We start from the raw sequence: 21,457 nt of genomic DNA, 5'->3' as shown, positions 1-21,457 counted from the left end.
GGATCAGCAGCCAGAGGGGCGGGGCTTGTGCCAGGGCTCCCCACCCAATTCAGTGCTCCGGTCTCCTCGGCTAATCTCTGCGATCATAGTCCCTTGACTTTGAGAGGCTGGTGGGGCCCTGTGAGGCAGCGTCTGGGCCTGCTGGGTGTGGTGGAGGGTGCCCTGGGCCCTTCATTCCTGTTCTGGGGCTCGTCAGAGAAGGTGGTCTCTTGGACGGTGTTGGAAAGCGCTGAGATCCGAAATCACTTCCAGCCCATGATCTGAGAGCAACGTGGGGGGAGGGGAGAGAGGGGAGGAGCACCTTATCATTAGGGCCAGCCACATTCCCAAGATCAAGTGAGGGTCAACAGACAAAACCAGGGGTCACAAGGGTTAGTGTTTGATCCTCAGTAGGCTCTGCCCCAGGTGTTCCTCTCCACGGCCTGGCCAAGTTCATCTGCATGGTGTCCTGAGCAGGCCTAGGCTCCTGACCCAGGGTCTTCCCCATCCACCCATGGGAATCCTACCATTCTTGTAGGTCTTGAGTCCATATACCCTCCATTCCCACCAGTTGTGAGCATGGACTCCTAGAGTCTTGGGCTGGGGCAGGGGGAGCGGGCTGGCTCAGTCCTCCCTCTGGTGAGCCCTGACAGCCCCGCCAGCCTGCACAGGGCGCTGGAACTCACCACCTTCTGAGACGACCCATTTTATTTCCAGGCAGTTAAGGCTCTTATCATGCTCCTTGGACCCCACAGGGCTTGGGGGCAGGGAGCGCAGGCTGCTCAGCCACACAGACCCCGGTTCATTCCCGCTCTGCCCCTCCCTGCCTGTGTGTCCTTGGAGACCCACAATGCCAGTTCACAGCTTCGCACACAGCCCCATCACGCTGAAAGCAGCTTGCTGGTGGCTCTAGAGACAGCCAGCAAAGAGTTAAGATGTTCCCAGTCCCTCCGAATTCCACGTGACCCTGGGTTGCTGAGCCTTCAGGTCTGCGGTGGACGCTCTTCTCCAGACTCATTTTTTGCTGGTGGCTCATGGAAAGTTTGGCTCCTTGAGCTTCAGGCCACTCCCTCTGGGGCTGAGGCCTCGCTGACGCTGGCCCTGCCCTGGGAGGGCGTCCATGGCCGCCCTCCCGCCCTCCCTCCAGCACCCCCTTGCTCATCTCCGCCTGACCTTCTCCCCCAGGACAGAGCAGCAGCCTGCCCCACTGGCCACTCGAAGGCCTCCTCCCAACACCCCCTCCAAGATTACTTTTATCTGGGGGAAAGGATGCCTTTTCCCATAAAGTCCACAGTATCTCTGAGCTGCATCTCTTCGAGAGTTGTAGCAGGTAGGTGCCGAGGCAACTTGGACATCGCCTGTCTGGGATCCACTGCTCAAAAACTGATCAGAGTGCTGAGAGAAAAACACGGCATATAGAAACCCTCCGGGTGGGTTTCTCATCAGCCTGCTGGCCCTTGTTTAGATAAGGAAACGATCACAGCCCATTTTGCTCAGTGGTTAGAGTGGCAACTCTCGGACTGAAGGGTCGAGGGTTCCATTCCGGCTGAGGGTACATACCTCCATTGCCGGCTCCATCCCCGGCTCCTATCGGGGTGTGTGTGGGAGGCAGCCAGTCGATGTGTCTGTCTCACATCAATGTTTCTCTCTCCCTGTCTCTTCTCCTCCCTTCCACTTTCTCTAAAAATCAATGGGGAAAAATATATATCTTTGGGTGAGGATTAACAACAAGAAAGAAGAAGAAGAAAAAAGTAAGAAACAGGTCCACCTCCTGCCTCCAGCCAACCCAGCAGAAGGAGGTTGAGCCAGAAACAGCCAAGATAGAGAGGCCCAGGGCTTGCCGGCACCTTTCGGTTCCATGACAAGGAAGCAGGGCCTCAGTGTGTCCATCTGTAATGAATGGACAGAAACAGTGTGCCCCATAGAGGTGCCTGGGCGGAGAGCCGTGGACAGAGGGAGCCGCCTGCCCAATTCAGCCTTCTGCTAGAGCCCACCATGGAGGGCTGCAAGGGGAGCAGAGCCCCTTCTCTGAAGCTGGACTCGGGGCTTGGCTCCTCTTGCCAGATGAAGTTAATGGTTAGGGGCCCCGTGGTTTCTCCAGGGAGCCTGGACGTCCTGCCAAACCAGGAGGAGATGGGAGTGGGACAGCAATAAAACCCTCTGGGCCCCAAGCGTTACTTTGACCTTGACTCTGCTGACCTGAGGTCAGGGTCTCAGCTATGGGGCTTTGGGGTGACTCAGGAGTCAGAGGCAGGGGAGGGGCCTATGGTCAATATTGACCCAGCTGAGTCAGGAGAGCGCCATGGGGAAGAGGGAAGGCTGGGGTGGGGCTTGCCGATAACTGGATCTTCCAGCTCCAGTGTGACTGTGGGAACTGGGGAAGGGGGTGCTTAGAATTCCCAAACAGGGTGCTTACTAAAACTACAGCTGCCTGGAGTCCTGCCCAGCCGTCACATAGCCTACTCTCTAAGGGTAGGGCCTAAAACATCTGTATTTTTAGCAAACTCCTGGGACAACTCTGTGGCAGCCAGCCCAGTTCCCGTATTTGGGGACACAGGTTCAACCCCATTGTAGTAATAATGAGGAAACTGAGATGCAGAGAGGGAAAGTGACTCACCCAAGGGCACACGGTGGGGGGCGGGGGTTGGTGATAATTCCCCCCTTTTCTTGAGGGGAAGGAATAGTCTACCTCTAGACAGCTCTATCCACCCCCAGCTGTGGCGCAGGGCCCAGGAAGGGATGGCGGGCCAGGCTGCCCAGGGGGAAGTGGCCTCTGAGACCTTGGCAGGCCCAGGTGGAGAAGGAAGGGTGGGGCTTGGCCCCAGGGAAGGACAGGAGAGGAGGCCATTCCCACAGGACTGGGCCTGCTCGGCCTTGCCCTGTGCAAACACTCCCAGAACCTGCTGGGGGGTGTTTCCTAAAAGATTTACTAGGGCCTCAGGGTGGGGAAGGCCGTCTCCATTGCTGGGGACCCACCTGTGCCCTGGAAAGGCATGCCCTCAGCACAGTAGGTTGGGCACACTTCTGGCCTTCCTCAGCCTCCTCCCCAGCCCCTTCTCCCTGACCCCTCAGCCTTTGCCTCCACTCTCCCCCACATGCCAACCTATCCAGCACCTGCACCAAGCCCCCCCAGGACCCCCAGCTGCTGCCACGCGCTTCCTGCTGCTTCTGGCTTCCACACACTTTGCACCTCCAGGTCCAGCCCCCGTCCCTACCTGCCCTGAGTTCTGGGCTCTGCATGGCTCATGCTTACTGGGGTGGGGTCAGGGATTTCTGGGACAGGGGCCCAGTTGGCTGCAGCCCGGAACTTAGAGTGGCCAAGAGTCAGAATCTCACTTCCCTCCCTCACATGTGGGGCCATCTTGGGCTGGTTCCTTCACCGTCTGCACCACAGGCTCCTCATTCATGGGGTGAAGAGAAAAGTCACGCCCAGTAGAGGGTGAGGGCTCACATAAAGGAGGGAGGGTGTGCAGATGTTATTGCAGAGGTGGGTGTAAAGCTCAAGCCCCCACAGCAGCCAGTTCTCCTTCATTCCAGCAGCAGAGATCTGCCAGGGCTCTCCTCCGTGTAAGAGTGACGACACCTGCTGCATGTGGCCTGAGCCTGGATGAGACGCTGTCAAGACTTCAAGGAGTGCATAGGTTTGCAGATGCTTGCTAAGGTGACTTCAAACCAGAGGGCTGTGCCCTAACCGGTTTGGCTCAGTGGATAGAGCGTCGGCCTGCGGACTGAAGGGTCCCAGGTTCGATTCCGGTCAAGGGCATGTACCTTGGCTGCGGGCACATCCCCAGTAGGAGGTGTGAGGAGGCAGCTGATCGATGTTTCTCTCTCATCGATGTTTTTGGCTCTCTATCCCTCTCCCTTCCTCTCTGTAAAAAGTCAATAAAATATTAAAAACAAACAAACAAAAATACAGAGGGCTGTGTGAGGTGGTAGAGGAGCCATGGAAGCCCATAGAAGGACCTACCCTGGTGTGTGCTGGGAGAGAAGGGGAGACTTCCCCAAGGAGATACCAGAGCTGTGTCCTGAGGGCAAGAAGGTGTTGGGCTGAGCAGGAGAACGAGGGGTAACCAGCCATCCGCAGTGGGTTTTGGAGCACATGGGCAGTGAGGAGGTGGAGACGGCGAGTGTAGACAACTGAGACATGAGGCAATAGCTGGAAGGGACAAATGAGTTCCTAAGAACCCAGTCAGTATGTGCTGGCTGCCCGGAGACGAGCCCAGGAAACGGGCCAGGGCAGGGAGATCCTGGAGGAAGCGGAACCCAGCCCTGGAGCCCTGACGGTCTTGAGAGAAGCCTTTGCCTCTGAGTCTCATTGTCTTCATCTTCAGAACAGGGCTGTTGTGGCTGGGACAAGAGGTGTGGTGAGAGGCCTGTGAACTATAAAAGGTCATGCTCCATTAGCTAATAATAGTGTTTTAAGTGGAGCTGGCACTGTCGGAGAGTTAAAGGTCAACTGGGAGCGCCCAGAGCACAGTAGCCCCATGGGGCCCAGGACATCCTGTAACCTGCTCCTGTGCTTCCACCTGCTGGCAAGTGTCTGCAATGGCAGCCCCAGACTCAAGCCCTGCCTTCTGCCCAGGCGGCAGATGCAGGGCTCATGAAGGCAGAGCTGGGCAGCCTGGCACTAAGATTTGCAGGCTCCAGGACAAGAGTGTCAGTAGAAGCCCCCAGGCCCCTCTGCAATCAGCCTTGGCCTCTGCTCTCACTGAGAAGGTCCTCACGTGTGTGCTGGGGGCACATGCCCATGACACGCCCCCTGGCCACCCCACATAGCAGCAGTGAGGATAGACCCAGAAAGTGGCTGGTGCAAACATTCTGGAACCCCAGGACACCAGGAGCAAGATCAAGAGGGGACTTTGGGCTCCAGAAGGCACATTCCCTGGTCCTGTGGAATCTACACCTCTTAGGGGACATGGCTTAGAGCTACCAACCCATCTGGTTTGCCCAAGACTGTCCCAGGCTTAGCACTGAAAATCCCTGCCTGCAAACCAGGATGGTGGGTCACCAAAGCCTCTGCATTACCCCCTGGCTCAGTCTGGGCATCTTGGGCTCAAGAAACCGAACTGGCCTCAAATGTGGCTTCAAATGGGCCAGTGGAACCTCTCACGCCTTCCCTCTGTCCAGCCCCAAGGCCCCTGTCCCCATGCACTCTTTCCACAGATAGTTTGTGGGTAAAAAGACCCTTGTCCAATTCAGTCTCCAGGGGCTCTGAGGTCTGGGGCTTGTCTGTGAAGTTGGGCTGAGGGAACAGAATGGGTGGGGAGGGACTTCTGGAACAACCTCCTCGTTATACAAAGAACCAAGGAACCCAGGCCTGGAAGAGAAGAGCCTCGCCCCAGGGCCCCGAGGGAGACTTCGCTGTTGGCTCCTTAGAGCAACCCCTTTGCTTTTGTTAAGGGCCCCCAGGTGCCTGAGAGCCCCATCCCTGTCTCTAAGGGTGTGGCAGGTGGTCCAGGCATAATGTCACAGTGATTGGCTCAGCCTTGAGTATGTGACCAAGTTGGTCCAATCACAATGAAGGCCTGGGCTTTCATTTTGCATCTAGGAAGATCCAGAACAGGAAACAACCTGCCGGCGTGTGCTTGACTCAGACAGGGAGACAGCCTGCACAGAAGTTTGTAGCTATTTATTGCACTGAAAACACCAAGAATAAAACAGACGCCCCTCCTTTCCCCCCTCCCCCCAGTAGCAGAAAGTTTGAGCAGTGGTCATTCAAGTTCACAGCCACATATTTTTTAAAAACAGAAAAGAAAAAAGAAAGAACTGAAACAAAACCCCAAACAAATAGTAACAAAGAAACCAGCATGGGGAGCCTGGCAAACACATCCCCCCAGAGGGTCTTCCCGTGAAGGGTGACGGGAGGCCATGGTCAGGGTTAGCGCCACGTGGGCACCAACCCGGGAGAATGCTTTCCTGTAAACGTGTTTGCATGCTGGGACCTAGGCCTTGTCTTAGGTCTGGATTTTTTGCATCTATAGGATGTTTGGAAGGAGCACAGAGTTGACTGTGTTTGGGGGAGGGAGGGGCATGGGCTCTGGGCTGCGTGGTCCGTCCGTCTCCCCTGCCTGCTGCCTCAGGATCACACGGGTGCCAGTGCCGGTGCCTTGCAGTCCACACCGGCTGGCTGCCCGCCCACCCGCAGGCGAGGCCTTCACACTGGGGCCATCTCAGCCTGGGGTAGGGACCTGCCTCCACTTCCCTGATACTTGGAGAGGGACATGGTGGGCAGGAAGTGTGTCAGCAAATGGGAGGCAGGACCTGGGCGTCCTCCAGCTCAGTTTCCTCTGCTGGGAAAGTGAGGACCAGAACGGGGAAAGGGTTTGCCCGGGGTCACACAGCAAGTCTGGCCAGAGCTGGGCATGGAATCCCAATGACCCCCAAACCACAGCTCTTGCCCCAGTTGACAGGCACGAACGAGGAGAATGAGCGGGCAGGCGGGGGAGGGGACCGGCCAGGCTCAGAACGAAACGGGAGTCCAGCCAGTGCCTAACCCCGTCAATTGTGCTACCCCATTTGATTCTCCCATCAGCCCTTGCAACACAGGCCGGGCAGGAATACTTAACTCCTATCACTGATGGGGAAACCAAGCCTGAGGAAGGGACCAGACTTGGCCTTGTTGGCTGCAGCACCCCCGGGGAAGGCCACACCTCTGGCTTGGGCATGGCTGTGGGAGCTGGCAGCTCACAGGGAGGCAGGCCTCTTTGCTGCTGGGATGCTGGGATCAGCGGGCCTTACTGGGAAACCCTCTGGGCCTGGGGCAAGCCAGTGCCCACCCCTGGGCCTCGGCAGCAGGGTCTCTACCAAGAATAGAGGCTAGTGATCGACCAGTTTGGAAACCAGGAGGCCTGGGCAGCCTCTTGACTGGCCTGTGGCCCCAGCCTGCCTGCCTCACCTGTCCCCAGGGCGTCAGCAACTGAGAGAAGAGCCCACCATTGGGGAAAATGCAGAAAGGTCTGGATCAAATATCCCCATCAGTCCTGCTCCACCCACCACCCAGGACTCCCGGGAGGTTTGGGGGAATCAGTGCCTCCGCCAAGCCTTGGGGATGCGGCTCTTCCTCCCCTAAATCCTCCAGAGGGGACAATATCTCATGCTGGCAAAACACGGCCACACAGAGGCCAGAAGCACAGAGAGGCAGCAACATATTTCCGAGTCGGACACTGAGAATACAACCTCTATTTTTTTTTTTTTTGTCCAAAACATGTAGATTGGTTTTGCTGTGATTTTTTCTTCTTTTCTGTTTTTTTTTTCAACATACTTACTGCATATAAAGTCATGCAAAGAAAATAGTGCAGACAGTAGATCCTAGTGGGTGTGCCAAGGCCTTCCACATCAGAGTCAGTCCCAGGGAAGAGGGCAAGAGCAAGGAAAAGAAAAAAGGAGGGAGCGATGCGAACCCGCGGCTGCAGGATGAGGCGTGGAGAGTAGACATTCCGGTGCCCTGCGTGGACCAGCAGACACCGAGGGGGTGGGTGATGAAGACACGTGCTCAGGGTCCTCCGCCAGAGACGGGTGAGGACGCTGGGGATGGCACACAGATGAGCTGGGATGAAAGCTTGGGAATCGTGGTCATGAGGACTCCCGTTTGGGAGGCAAGCAAAGAAAAGTCCAGCTATTTCCATCCTGAAAACCTCCCCCAGGCTCTCGGCCCCCATTCACCGTGTCTTAGCACTGACATCTGATTCCATCTTGAAAAGAACCTTGGGACCAAAACCTGGGGAACCACTGGTGACAAAGTCCATCTCAGAGGTGACATTGAAAAATAAATAAATAAACGAATAGGAAAAAAGCTACCCCTCTGTCCTCTTCCCACCTCCCTTCCCAACCCAACCCAACCCTCTTACAATAATGGAGAGGTCTAGTTATTACATAAATATCAGTGAACGTGAGATCCATTTATGAAACACACGGGAGTTTGGCTATAAAAAGGCATGCGGTCCAAGTAGAAGTGATAACCTAGATGTTGCTTTCTTTTGCCCCCAAGAAGCAATCAGGTTTTCTCCCTCAGCTATGATGGAGCTGGAATCCCCCGGGCCGATGGAGGGTGGAATGAGTGGTGAGCGATGGAGGTAAACATCAGAGAAGGAAGAAGGAGAGAGTGGGGGCACCCTGAGAGGATCGCGCTCCCCACACTGAGGGTAAGTGTCAGGCGGGGGCCTGGAGGCCGGGACGGGAGGCGAGTTAGGGAGGCAGTCTGAGGCCGGAGGCTCCTGGCATCGGCTCCTCTCTCACTCTCTCCCATGGGGCAGGAGTGGGCAGGGGTGGCGGGTTCATCTGCCTTTCCCAGAGGAATCCTGGAAGAGGAGAGATCAGGGATCTCCTGACTCCCCAGCCCCTGGGTGAACACACAGCTGGGCACTCTGCAGCCAAGGTAAGTCAGGCCAATGGCAGCCGGGGGGGCGGGGGGGGGGGGAGGGGCTGGGGTGTCCTCAGGGCCAGCACCCAAGGCACCCGGGCCTGAGGAAGCTCCACCCTGGCTGGGGACAGGCGGCAGGGAGATGTGGCCGTTTGCTCTGAAGACGCGATGGCTTTGTGGGTAGGTTTTCTTGATGCAGGTATGAAAGTGACGGTGGTGGTGGTGGGATGATGTGAGTGGGGGAATTCCAGCAAAATCCAAGGTGGGAGAACCAGCAGCGACATTCCACGGACAGACGAACGAGGAGCAGATATCTGCAGTACAGCGCCCCCGCCTGGCCCTTCAACTGTAAGACACAACAATGCCGTGGGTCATGCAGGTGCATCTGAGGTGCCCCATTCTCCTCCGGCACCCGCCCTGGCCTACCTCCTCAGATGGAGGTAGCTACCACCTAAGGGACCCGCCCAGCTCTTCCCCTGGGACCTGCAGGCCTGGTCTCCTCCCACGGTCCACCCGCCCCCATCCCATGGCCTCCCTTTAGATGGTCCTAATGACGAGGCAGGAAGGAGGGGCTCTTACTGGGGCAGGACAGAGGGCGCCCCAGATCTGTGGAAGTGGACAATCTGCCATTTGCCATCCCGGCGGTGCCAGACGCGGGTCTCCTCCGACTGGGCCGTGCGCGGGATGCCGCCGGCGTCCAGGTACTGAGTGATACGGATGTAGGCGATGCAGGCTGACTCGTCGCCCATCAGATGGATGTGGGGGTTCAAAATGGTGGTGTGCACAGGCTTACTGTTCCGGGACCACACTGCAGGCGGGGACGGGAGTGAGCAGAGCAGATGCAACTGAGGGACTTCTGCTTCGTGTCCTTCTCTCCCCCAACTCCCAGCACATTCCCAGGGGAGCCCCTCTGCCTGCCTCATCTCTGTGACAGGGCGCAGCCACCTGGGTGTCGAGGCAGAACTCCTAGGTGACTAGGCCACATCCCCGCTTAGGGATGATGGATTTCAGACACCCTGACGTCTTCAAGCACAGGGAAATGGAATTTTAGAATCACAGTGTCTCAGACACAGAAAAAGAGAACTTAGATGATTATAGAATCAAATCATCTGAGACCAGAGTCTCGAACCCAGATCCCTACAGAGGCCAGGCAAGTACATAAGTGAGGGGCTGAGCTGGGTACAAAATGCTAAATGACAACTGACCCCTTGCCTCTGGGTGAGGGAGACAATAGCGAGTGGTGGACACTGGTGAATGGCTGACCACATTCCATCCACAGGGGGCGCCCTGTACACAGCTCCCCTAGTGGTTGCTATGTGAGTAACTGGGACCCCTGGTGCCACACTTTCTGACTTTTCAAGAGAATCAGGAAATCTGGATTTTTATGTGGAAATGTCTCCTTTTTAATTATTGGCATCTAATTCAAGTTTAAAACATCATGCAGGCCACATAAAACATGTGTGCAGTCCAGGTATGGCTTGTGGGCCCCTCATTGGACACCACTGCTCTCAACATGTAGAATGAAGGAAACTTGGGGAATATTAAGATTGTAGAACCTTAGACTCTTGGGGTTGTAAGGATGGTATTTGCGGTTCATAGGGTGAGGTCACGGAGCTTTCCAGAGTTAGGGAGAAATGCATAGCTCTTACAATCATAGGACTGACAAATGCATCGTTTGAAAGATCTGAAACATCTTTCTCTATGGAAAATATTAGCTATCATAATTATTATTATTATTATTATTATTTATTTTGATTCTAGGAATTCTTAATTTTTTTCCAGCAAAACAAAAGCACAGAAAGATGATGATGACCCAGGGAGGGACTGGACAGGGTCTCGGGAATAACCCTTAGCTTTCCCTTCGTATAGCCCAAAGGTAGGCCCAAACCCCACAGAAAGCACACGTCCACCCTTGGAGATGCCAGTTCAAGAATCTGTAGTATTAAGAAGCCCCTGTCCCCTTCCCCACCCTCTCTGATTCTGAAGCCCAGCCAGGTTTGTGAGTCACTGATTTCTGGAAAAATGCCTCCCTCCCCCCCCTCCCGCCCCCGTGACTGTAGAAAGCCTCCAATAGTATCCACCCCTAATATTATAATCACACGCTACCCAGGCTTTGGATAAAGGACTCAAAATCACTGAGTCTTAGGTATGTAGACTAATGTAGTTTTACAATTCTGGGCTCGTAGAGAGAATGTACAGCTTTTGTGTTGTAGGCTTGGGAGTGACTTCAGAGGTCAGAGGTCACCAGTGGCCCTCCTCCAAATGCAAGGAAGCTTCTGTAAGCATCCTTGACAGCATCCAGAGCTGAAGGCAGTCCATTGCACAGATCTGGAAACTGAGGTCCAGAGAAGCAACCTGACTTGTTCTAAGCTGGGCCAGGTTTTGAAAGAAAAGCAGTAGAACCTAAAAGAAGTCCGTGTCTCTGTGGGACTGAATTAGAGCAATCTAGAACAATCCCAGGGGGGCAGACAGGGCTTCGCATTGCTGAGGGCACTGGGCCTTGCTGTTGGTGACGAGGGCAGGGGTCCTGAGGGGCCTTTCTGAAGCAGACACCCGATGTGGTGTCTCTTGAACAGACTGGAGGCTTTCAACATCTGCCGTGGTGGAGAGCATGGGAGAAAGCCGCCGGGGCCTCCAGCAGGAAAAGGCAGGGAGTACAGTGGGGCTCGGCCACAAGCAGGCAGATACTCTGGGTCTTGCTCTCAGGGGTCCTGTGACGTGACCAGATGGTCAAGCTTAGAGTTTAGGGGGCTGGGGCGATGCCGCAGGCCAAGGGCTAGCACGAGCTTCTCTCTGTGTTCTTTTCCCTTGGCTCCCCAAGCCCTTAGAGTCAGCTCAGCCTGGTCTCTGCTCTGTGAAGGCTGGAGTACACACTGGGGAACCAGCACCCCCAGAGGACACACCAGTAGAGAGATGGCCTCAGTGACCAGCCAGGGAGCTCTAGGGTGATGGGGACCGATTGGAGGGGGAGGGCAGGGTCCAGCCACCTCTCTTTACATGAAAATTAAACTGCCATTGCTAGCCTTAAAGAATCAGAGTTTGACTGATCACGGAAAATGCAACTTTTCTTCACAGCTTTCTGGGGTGCTCTTGAGCCCCTGTACCCTGTAAGACTCAGTCGGAGTGGGTGCAGGCAGCAGTGTCCAGCTGATGGCCACTGGTGCACAGAGGAGAGGGGCAGCACGTGGAAGGGAAGGGAAGGGAAGGGAAGGGAAGGGAAGGGAAGGGAAGGGAAGGGAAGGGAAGGGAAGAGAAGGGCGCTGCAGTGAGTCGGGACTGGGGTCTGCCACCGACTTTCTGGGTTCCTTTGGACACGTCACTTCCCCTCTCTGAGCCTCAGTTTCCCCTTCTGTGTGATGAAGAGCTGGACTAGCTCCTACTTCAGCCACTTAAATACCTCCTTTATTTTAACCTACAACTGCCACCTTAAAGTATTTCCTTAAATCGATTCCCTTTAGTAATGGATATTTTAAAAGAAAACTTTCTAGCGCAGCCATTCGTGACAACAGTATCACAGAACACAATTTTAATAAGTCCAGCGGAAATGAAATGAAGCGCTGTAATCCTAGCTCCGCACTCCTGCCTGCAAGAGATCTGAGCCACTCTCTTTGATGAAGAGGGAAATTAGAAAGTGTTACGGGGCGTTCAAGACAGACTAGCACCCAACTGAGCCTTTCCCCTTGATGGAGCCAGATGTACTGAAGGAGAATTTAGAATGGGACCAACTTTCTCACTGTGAGGACCAATGTGGCTTGGAGCGGTGCCCACGTGCCCCGGAAATCATCTGGTGAAGCCTCAGTGGTCCCTGCCTTCCCTTTGGAAGACCCTGGACATGTCACCTCCAAGGCCTTCCTCCGAGCCCCGAGCTGCGTGATCCTAGCCTGCATGCGCTTTGGTTCATCCCTGTCTGACCCCTGGCCAAGGTGAGACACGGACACAGGCAGAAAGCACCCTGGGTCAGGCCCAGCCTCAGCCCCGACAGCCCCTGGTTGCAAAGCTGCCGGGTCTCTCCTGCAGGGGAGAGGCCCAGAGAGGACAGACATGCGGACAGAGACCCAGACAAACAGGCAGGGCACAGCAGTGTGAGCTCGGGGCCTCTCCGCTTCCCCACCCAGAGGGGGCACCTGCATAACAACCCACAAGCCAGCTTGTGACCAGGTGGGCAGCTGGGGTGGTCCCAGGTGTCAAGATGACTCTCAGTTGGATGTGTGCCCTCATGGGAAGGGTTGCGGGCAGGAGAGGGCTGGGAGGGCTTGCCATGCTTTTCCCAGATCCCCATCCTCAGCCACAGGAGGGGCAGCTGGCAGTCGGGCGGACCAGGGTTAGGAGAGGGAACCAAGGTGGTACCCACCCCTGTCCACACGGGATCTTCCTCTTCGCTGGCTCCTGAGCCGCCCCGGGGGCCCTGCCCGTCACCCTGCTGTGCCATCCGGCAGGACACGGAACGAGAGCAGACAACAGGCACCCCAGACAGAAGGAATTGCTCACGGTTTTCAAAATAGAATCGATGGAAGTCCAGGCCCTCGACCAGGTTCCCCAGGGCCTCGGGTTCGAAGGCTGTCATCCCGGGGTCACACATCTTCCTGGGGGGAGGAAGTCAGAGGAAAGAGGGGCTGGGGCGGCCTCCCAGAGCCACCCTCTCATCCAGGGGCCTGGACCCACAGAGGGTGAGCCTGTCAAATTGGAGTAATTGCACCCGCCTCGCAAGATCAGTGAGGCTGATGGATGGGGAAGGGGCTTGCGAACTGTGTGGTGTGGGGGCATCACTGACTGGCTGGTGCCATTTAGAACTGGGCAGCCTGGGTTTAGGTCCTGGCTCTGCCATTTTACCAGCAGGCAGCTTAACCTCTCCAAGCAAGAGCCCCATGAATGCGTGCAGAGCTGTGCCCTGCACAGCCCAGCCTGGAGGCTACTCTCCAAATTGCACCCCAGGCAGTAGATCCACAGGGTGGGGAGTTCCTACTTTGTCCTGGGTTCCTGGGAAGGGGACCTTTCCACTCACATTAAAGTGACTTGCGCTCACCAAGCAGGTCTGCCCTGGAGAGGGTGCGTTTTGCTACTTTAAACAGAGGTGTCCTGTTGAACAGCAGCCCTCACTATGAGATGAGGAAAACAGCATTCCACAAAGCAATGCCTGGGAGGAGGGCGCCCGGGGCATGGCCAGGGAGGCCCTCACTGTGTATTTTCAGGGCAATGCTCCCTGCCTGTTCTCAGTTTTCTGAGAGACCCTGACAGCTGGGAGGTGTGTGTGTGGGGGGGGGGGGGGGGCGGGTAATGGTCTCTCCCACCCCCAGGTCTCTGCGGCATAACATGGACTCCTGTGACAATGACAGTGAAGCCAGGGACAGAAAGTACCCCAGGAAAAGCAGAGGTCCCAGTGGGGGGTGGGGAGGGACAGGCGGGACTGAAGACAACTGGAGGAGGGGGTCAGGTCCAGCATTTTCCAGCAAGTGCAGGGCGCTCTGTCCCTGGCTGCCCTGACTGCCCTGTTGCTGTGACCCCAGGCAACTGGCTTTTCCACTCAGAACCTCAGATTCTTCAGGTGGATTAACCAGGGGCCAGGGGCTGTGCTCAGACCACATGGGAGTCTGAGCTGTAAACATCGGGGAGACTGAGCACCTTTGGGGCAGCCCCTCTCCAGGAGGTCTCTGGGCATCCCTGCCTCTGAAGGAGACCATCTGCTTCAGCCTCATTGTACATGTAGAGAAACCAAGGCTCACGACATGAAGGGACTTATCCAGGGGCACACAGGGCCAGACTCAGGGCCCCACGGGCACCAAAGGGCATGGCACGGGGTCAAAACCTAGAGTACACTACAGATGCCAGAGAAAGTGACAGTGACATCACAGAGTGGGGGAGTCCCAGAAATGGCACTGAGAGACTTGGGGTCCACAGGTGCCACCTCTCTTTCCCCCCTTTCCTGGCTGTGTCCTCCCGGCGCCATTCTCTGGCTCTCCCATGGCTGACTGAATTCTTTCTAGGGCCGCTGCAAAACCGATTTAACAGCGCATTTCCATGCTTTTGTGCAACACCCCTGTGCACACAATCGCAAACCTACATGCATGAACAAGTGCATGCACACACATGTACCTGTGGCCTCAGTCTAACACCTGCACCTTCCAAGGTCCTGTTCCTCCAGAGATAACCAATATATTTCTGAGGCTTTGCCACCTGTCGCTGTGGAAACCCCCTCCCCCCCCCCCCCCCCCCCCACAGCGACTGCCAGGCCTTTGGGAAACCTACTTCAGCTCCTGGGCACAGTGGAAACCAAGAACAGGCTGCCCAAGGAGCAAACCTAGCCAGGTTGCTCTCCCCTCACTGAACCCAACAGGCAAGGGTTTTTCTGCCTTAGCTGGCAGTTTCTGTCCACTGAAAGCATATGTGGGGTCTCCGGGCCCAGGCCTTAACAATCCTTGCCAAGAGATTGAGTCCTCAGCCTGGAATCCTGGCTCTCCCTGGAGCAGCTGAAGACAGGCTCAGGGCCGGCTTCTGGGCCAGACCAGGAAGGGTGTCTGGGTGACCACCAGGGGGCGCATCAGCTCAGCTTTTGCACACAGCTGCCCCTCTGAGGGCTGGCCGTGACAGGTAGGTGTGCAGAGAACATCTTATACCACCTGTTTCCTTTCATGTTATTTTTGCACACTGCCTTATTCCCTAGAGAGTTTTAGGTTCCGTTTTGAGGTTCTTTTGCTCACCCTTGCTCACTGGAGGTACACACCCTGTGGATTCCTGCCCACTCCTGCCCAGCTGAGAAGGTCCAGGGTGAAGACCCAGGCCCACAAGGCAAGACTAAGGAGGGACCTGCCTCCCTCTCCTCCTTCCCAGCGCATTTCCTGAGGAGGCCCGTGCTGCAGTGGAGATCACCCCCTCTTTCCTCAGGGAAGCAAAAGAGTCCTGGGGAACGAGAATGAGGAGCAGGAGGAGCAGGACTAAGGTATAGAGAAGCATTTTGGACAGAAAGCTTAATAAAAGCATAAAGTCTGAACGCAAAACAGAAACTCGAGTTCATTCTGATTCACAGCACATGCAGAGTGAGTGACTGAGGGTCAGAGACGAGACCCCAAAGTTAGCCATCAGCCCCCCGAACAACAATCCAGGCAGGACATGCAGGATGGGCCCAGCCGACTCACGTGTAGGACTCAAAATCTCCATTGCTTATGGCTTCAATCAGCTGCTCTGTCACTTTTATAATTTCCTGTTTCCGCACTGTAAGGCAGGAGGGGACACAGAAATAGTAGCAATTGTGACAGTAATGAAGCACCAACTACCATTTCCTGAGTCCTCATCATGTGCCAGACCCTGTACTGGGACCTGAGGGCCTCATATACATCGTCTCATTTATCCTCACAGTAGCCATGACAGGTAGGTATCATTACTCCCATTTCACAGAGGAAGAAACTGAGGCCCAGAAAGGTGGGAATGGTATGAAAGTTCCCTCAGCTACAAAAGACAGAGCCAGTGTCTTAGCTGCCAGCCTTTGCCTCCAAAAAGCAGCCATGGAGGGCATTCCGACCCTAGGCCTGTTTTGACTCCAAATACAATTTCCTGTCAAAACAAGGTCAACTGTCATGGTTGTCACTAGCAGCCATGCCCAAACTGGGGCCGCTAACAAATGTCTCAGGGCTTATTCATCCCTTAGGTATGGGGAGCTTTATGCTCCATTTGGGTGCCTGTAGGGAACAGGTTCTGAGCTTTCCAGAACTTTCTAGGCATAATGAGACTCGGCCTCCCCTGCCGCCACCGAAACAATACAAACAGCTGCTGTCTTTCTGGTAGAGGCTTAGACATCACTTTTCTTATATGTGTGATTTCTGAGCTCCAGTTTTCCCATCTGTAAAATGGGGACAACACCGCTCATTCATTCAGTGCCAAAAGTATCGTGGAAAGAACCCAGGCTTCAGTACCAGACAGGCTTCATCTAAATTCCAACCCAGGCCCTGGCCAGTGTGGCTCAGTTAATTGGGCATCATCCCATGCACCGAAAGGTTGCCAGTTCGATTCCCTGTCAGGGCACATGCCTGGGTTGTGGGCTCGATTCCCGGTCGGGTGTGTGAGGGAGGACACCAATCAATGTTTCGCTCTCTCTCCTTCTCCCTTCCTCTCTCTCCAAAAATTGATAAAGAAAAAAAAAAAGCTTGGGAGCAATTATAGGTAGAAGGACCTTTCATTCTAGGCTGTATTCTTTTAAAAAAGAAAATAAATACATTCCAACCAAGGCCCTTACAAGGTGTGCAAATGTGGGCCACAGGCAGTTCTCTGGTCTGTGCGATGAGATAGTGCTCCCCTCCTCGGCATGAAGCTGGGAGGAGGCGATGAGCACGAAGCACTCAAACCAAAGCCTGGCACACAGTAGGTACACGGTGTAAGTACCCTTTCCTGCATCCTCCCACATGGTTGCCACATCTGCTCCTCACAGACACCCTGGGAGCTTGGCGGGGCCGGTTTCCCCCAGCCGACACCTGAGGAGACTAAGCCTCAGTAATGCAGGACTTTGAGGCCAGGTCTCTTGGTCCCAGAAGGACAGCTCTAGCAGAAGCTTTGCATGGTTTCCCAAAGGTACGCCCTCTCCCACTCCTCCCCCAGGTTCAAGCTCAGCTCCAAATCCGGTCAGTTCATTGGCCTATGGAGCAGCCTCAGGTGAGGTAGATGGACACGCAGCCCATTTCTCAGTTTGGAATGTGGGAGGGAGAGAGAGAGAGAGAGAGAGAGAGAGAGAGAGAGAGAGAGAGAGAGACCATGCCTGGCTGAGGCTGTCCCTGCCCTTTTCCTCATCACTGCCCAAGTCACCCCACCCCATCTCACACCAGATGCTCACCTCAGAGCCAGAGGACACAGAGTCACAGAACAGCCAGGCTGGAAGAACCCCTGGAGACAGGGACTCAGCCTTCTTATCACGCTACTGGGGAAACGGAGGCCCGGGAGGGGTTGCGACTTGCCCAGGGACATAGAGCAGACAGGGTGCAGTTTGGCTCCCAGGCCAGGACCCTTCCACCGGGCCCCAGCACCCCACCATGTTTCCTGACGCTCGGGGCCTGTATGCCGTCTATTCCCCAACTCAAATACAAGTTCATGGAGGCTGGGCTGTGGCTGCCCTTAGCTGCTAGATCCCAGGAGCTTGGAGCAGGCCTGCCCCCAGGGGAACTCATTATTAAATAAATGAGCGCACCAGGCCTTGTGCTGTGTGCTCAACCTACAGGATCTTGAAAGCTCACAGCACAGCTTCATGTGGCTATCACTTCCACATCACAGGTAAGCAATCTGGAGGTGAGAGAAGTTAAATTGTCTGCACCATGGACCAACGGCCCAGAGTTTGCAGCTCCAAAGCCCATCACACTCTCCCCCACAACACATGCCCCTCAGGGCAGAGGCCCCTGCCCAGCACAGCTCTTGGCACATGGTGGGTGCTCAGCAGATATAGCAATGTTCATCTTCAAAGTCTGTTACCACCATGAACAACAAATTAGTTTTGAATAATCACCAGGGCTGGGAATGAGTCCATCTGAGACCATGAGCTCTGTCAGGTCACTCTGGGGCCTTGCCTGAGGTTGGGGCAGAGGCAGTAAGAATGAATGAATGAGTGGATGGCACCAAACCAGGGTCTAGGGCTGCTGTTTTTGCCCTGTTTCCTGGAATTGCCCAAGTCGCCTAGTGGCCTGTCTCTGGGAGTCCAAGAGCCTGGCCTCCTGGTCAACTTTGCCCTCTTGCATAGAAGCTGGAGACTGAGGGTGGAAAAAAGCCACTGCTGCCAGGAGACACCTCATCCCAGCCTCTCCCACGCGGAACCAAGGTGATGACCCAGAGCGAGTCCATGTGCTCACGGCAGGCATGGGGCCAGTGCCACCTCCCTTGCCTCCTCCATCTGGACTTTAAGAATGCATCCAGCTTGACATCCCAGGAGCCTGTGCTTAATGCCCTGTCCCTGTGGGCTGCTTCTCATGCCATCTCAGAGAGGCTAGCAAAGTGGTCAAAGGCATGAATTCTATAGCCAGAATCCCAGTGTTTGGATCCTGGCTCTGGGACCTTGGGCAAGGGACTTCCCCATGCCTCAGTTTCCCCATATGTATAATGGAGCTACCAATAGCACTTACCTTATAGGGTGGTTCTAAGGATTATGTGAGTTAAGACTATATAAAAAAAAAAAAATAGCTGATACATATGTGGTCCTCACTAGGAACCAGCTACTGTTCCCAGCCCTTTATAACAACTTCTTTATGTAAATAATGATGCAATATGTAAAGCACTTAGAGCAGAACCTGGCACTCCCTACATGAGAGCTGTGGTTAGTTTCTTTTTTAAAACATAAATTTATTTTTATTGATTTCAGAGAGGAAGGGAGAGGGAGAGAGAGATTGAAACATCAATGATGAGAGAGAATCATCGATTGTCTGCCTCCTCCACGCCCCCCAGTGGGGATCAAGCCCACAACCCAGGAATGTGCCCTGATCGGGAATCGAACTGTGACCTCCTGGCTCAGGGGTCGATGCTCAACCACCGAGCCACACCAGCCGGGCCTGTGGTTATTATCGTGTGCAAGTCTCTGAATTGGAAGCTGCTCCTGAGGATGGTCTCTAAACTCAGCGAGGACGCCTCCCAGCAGCCTATATGTGAGGCTTTCGTCTTGGTTGACATTTTGGGGCTTGCAGCCTACTGGGCAGCCCACTGCACTGTGGGACAGCTCTCACCATTGGTGCCAGCTTCCCTCTTCTTTCAAGTTGAAATCTGTCGCCCTGAAGGCCCCTAGCTATAGTTCTGGTTCCTTTCTGCCGTCTGGGGCCCTGCACTGAGTTGTCTGCTGCCTGGATTTATGCCTTTTCCCTTGACAGTCTTCTCTCCTTGGGGCTGAAGGCCTCCAGGATATGGTTTGCAGGATCTGACTCAAGCGGGCCATCTACTCATCAACGCCTCACTGAGTGTAAGCATATAATCCCAGGTGTGGCTTGGATTTTACACAATGTCAAGTCTGGAGTAGCATTCTCTCTCCCCTCCCCATTTTGGACACTATACCTCTATTAATGTAGCCTGAGATAGTACCTAACTTGGTTTTGCCTCCAGCCACTCAGGACACCAATTATACCAACAGCCAATGCCTAGTGGGCAGGAATCTCCCTAGCTTCATTCTCTGGGACAAAAAAATCTGGGAGTCTAGTGTTCCTTAAATCTGGATAAATTCACTCTGGTTCTGGCCCCTCTCGTGCCCTCAGCAATCCCATTGCTGTGTGAGGGGTTCATTCAGCAGCTGCTCAGGAGCAAGCTGTGCACTTCCACCTGCCAGGTATTCACCCAGACAGTCAGGAGTGCTCCCCTACAGATGGGAAAGCTGGGGCCCCAGAGAGGCTAAGGCACTCTCTCAAGGTCACACAGCATGCCAAGGCTGAGATGGGATCAGCATTCCTGGCTGATATTCCCCAGAATGTCTCTGCTGAGATTCTGAGGCAGCTCTTTGGGCTGTAGAGGAAATTAATTTTTCATGGAGCTGACCAGGAGGAGGTAGGGGAATGAGGAGAAAGCCTGGCAGAGCCCAGTGAAATTTGGAGGGTGAGAGTCCTGTGCATGAGGCCTGAGGTGCTCTGAAATATTAATGTCCCTTCCTTTGCTCATGGGAAAATGTTCCCTGGAGGATGACATTTCTAATTAATTTTAATGTTAGGTCGGAATCCACCCCACCAGCTGCTATTCTCACTTAGGAAGAAGACTTAGCAGATCAACACCAGGAAATGGTTCTCTGGAAAGTTTCTCTGAGGCCTGGAGAAGCTGTGGGAGGCACAGGGCTCCTCTTTCCTGCCAAACGCGGGAGAAGCTCCTGGCTGAGCCAGTGTCTCTCCCATCAGACAGGGCCTTCTGCGTGTGGGGAAATGAGGCAGGGGATGGGTCCCAGTTCTGCCATCAATACCCCGATGTGCCCTTCCTCCTCCTTGAGCTCAGACTTCCTCCTGTAAGAGGGCCTAGCCCTGGCTGGGGTTTCTCAGTTGGTTGGAGCACTGTCGGGTGCACTGGAAGGTCACAGGTTCGATTCCCGGTCAGGGCACATACCTAAGTTGCAGTTTCGATCCTCTGTCAGGGCATATACGGGAGGCAACCAATCAACATCTCTCTCTCACATTGATGTTTCTTTCTCTCCCCCTTCTTCCCTCTCTAAAATCAATAACATTTGTAAAAAAGAAGGGGGAAAAAAGTGGGGACTAGATGAACTAAATAAAATTCAAGGCTTCACAAAATTTCCCATGGTGCTCTAAAGCAGAGAATGATGACTGTAAATGTGGGGCCTTGGGGGTGCAACCCAGAGCCATTCCCCCACGTGGGAAATGTCTTTGGCAGCTCATATTTTACATGTACAGCGCACACGAATTTTGCATTCTCTTCCAAATATTTCTCTGTCTGTTTAATATATAAATATTTGCCTTAAAATAATCTTTCAATAAAATTGATGTTCCAAAAATGGCATGTGGCTTCCTGTCAACCACAAGCTCTAGCTTCACAAAGAATTTAAGATTCACTAAACAATTTCCATGTGCCAAGCACCATGTAAGCACTTTACATGCAGCCTCTCATTTCACCTTTACAGCAGTCCTCTGAGGTTGGAACTATTATCATCAACTCTTTATTTTTAAGGAGACTCAGAGAGGTTGAGTAAGTTGTCCAAGGTCCACCAGCAAATGGACCCCAGTGAAGAAGCACAGAGCTAGCTCGCCTCCATGGTCCCTAACTGCTCTGAGACCAGAATTATGAGGCCACGGCAAGTCTCCTGAAAAATCCCAATCTTACTATCAGGACAGTGAGCCCTCAACTATGGGGCTGGTCACAGAAACACCATGTCTCAGCCCAATGCAAAACCATAGAATCGGAATCCACAGGGGCAGGGCCAGGCATGGGTGGAGAATTATACTTGAGGGACTTAGAAGGCTGATTTGACCCTAACGAGGAATTCTTCTTCAAGATCATATATTTTTAAAGGTTGGCACTAGTGCCATCATGGAAAACGGATTTGCTCTAGTGCCAGGCTATGGCGTTAGTGAGTCCCTCCCCACCCACCCCCGGCGCCCCCACAGCTGGGACCTATCAGAGAGGGCCATACACGGGTGGGGCTGATCTTCCAGGGTATCCTGGCAGAGTCAAGAGCTA

General features: G+C 54.4%; 1 protein-coding gene across 5 annotated transcripts in view; it reads right to left on the bottom strand.

The window, feature by feature from the left end:
• Positions 1 to 5,589: 5,589 nt before the first annotated feature.
• Positions 5,590 to 21,457, bottom strand: part of CAMK2A (calcium/calmodulin dependent protein kinase II alpha) — a 60,399-nt gene continuing 44,531 nt past the window's right edge. For 2 of the 5 annotated variants that reach the window (XM_036314292.1, XM_036314293.1), the window contains 4 exons: positions 15,469 to 15,544; positions 12,827 to 12,921; positions 8,918 to 9,146; positions 5,590 to 8,684 (listed from right to left, as the gene is read on the bottom strand). In XM_036314292.1, coding sequence (XP_036170185.1) covers positions 8,681 to 8,684; positions 8,918 to 9,146; positions 12,827 to 12,921; positions 15,469 to 15,544 — 404 coding nt within the window. In that variant the 3' untranslated portion in view covers positions 5,590 to 8,680. Of the gene's footprint in view, positions 8,685 to 8,913; positions 9,147 to 12,826; positions 12,922 to 15,468; positions 15,545 to 21,457 lie in introns of those variants that run through there. The other 3 variants (XM_036314295.1, XM_036314296.1, XM_036314294.1) reach the window with 2 other exon arrangements.

Source organism: Myotis myotis, unplaced genomic scaffold, assembly GCF_014108235.1.
Source record: "Myotis myotis isolate mMyoMyo1 unplaced genomic scaffold, mMyoMyo1.p scaffold_m19_p_6, whole genome shotgun sequence".
Lineage (NCBI taxonomy): Eukaryota > Metazoa > Chordata > Mammalia > Chiroptera > Vespertilionidae > Myotis > Myotis myotis.
The sequence above is the reverse complement of the archived record's forward strand: the minus strand, read 5'-3'. Positions and strand labels throughout refer to the sequence as shown.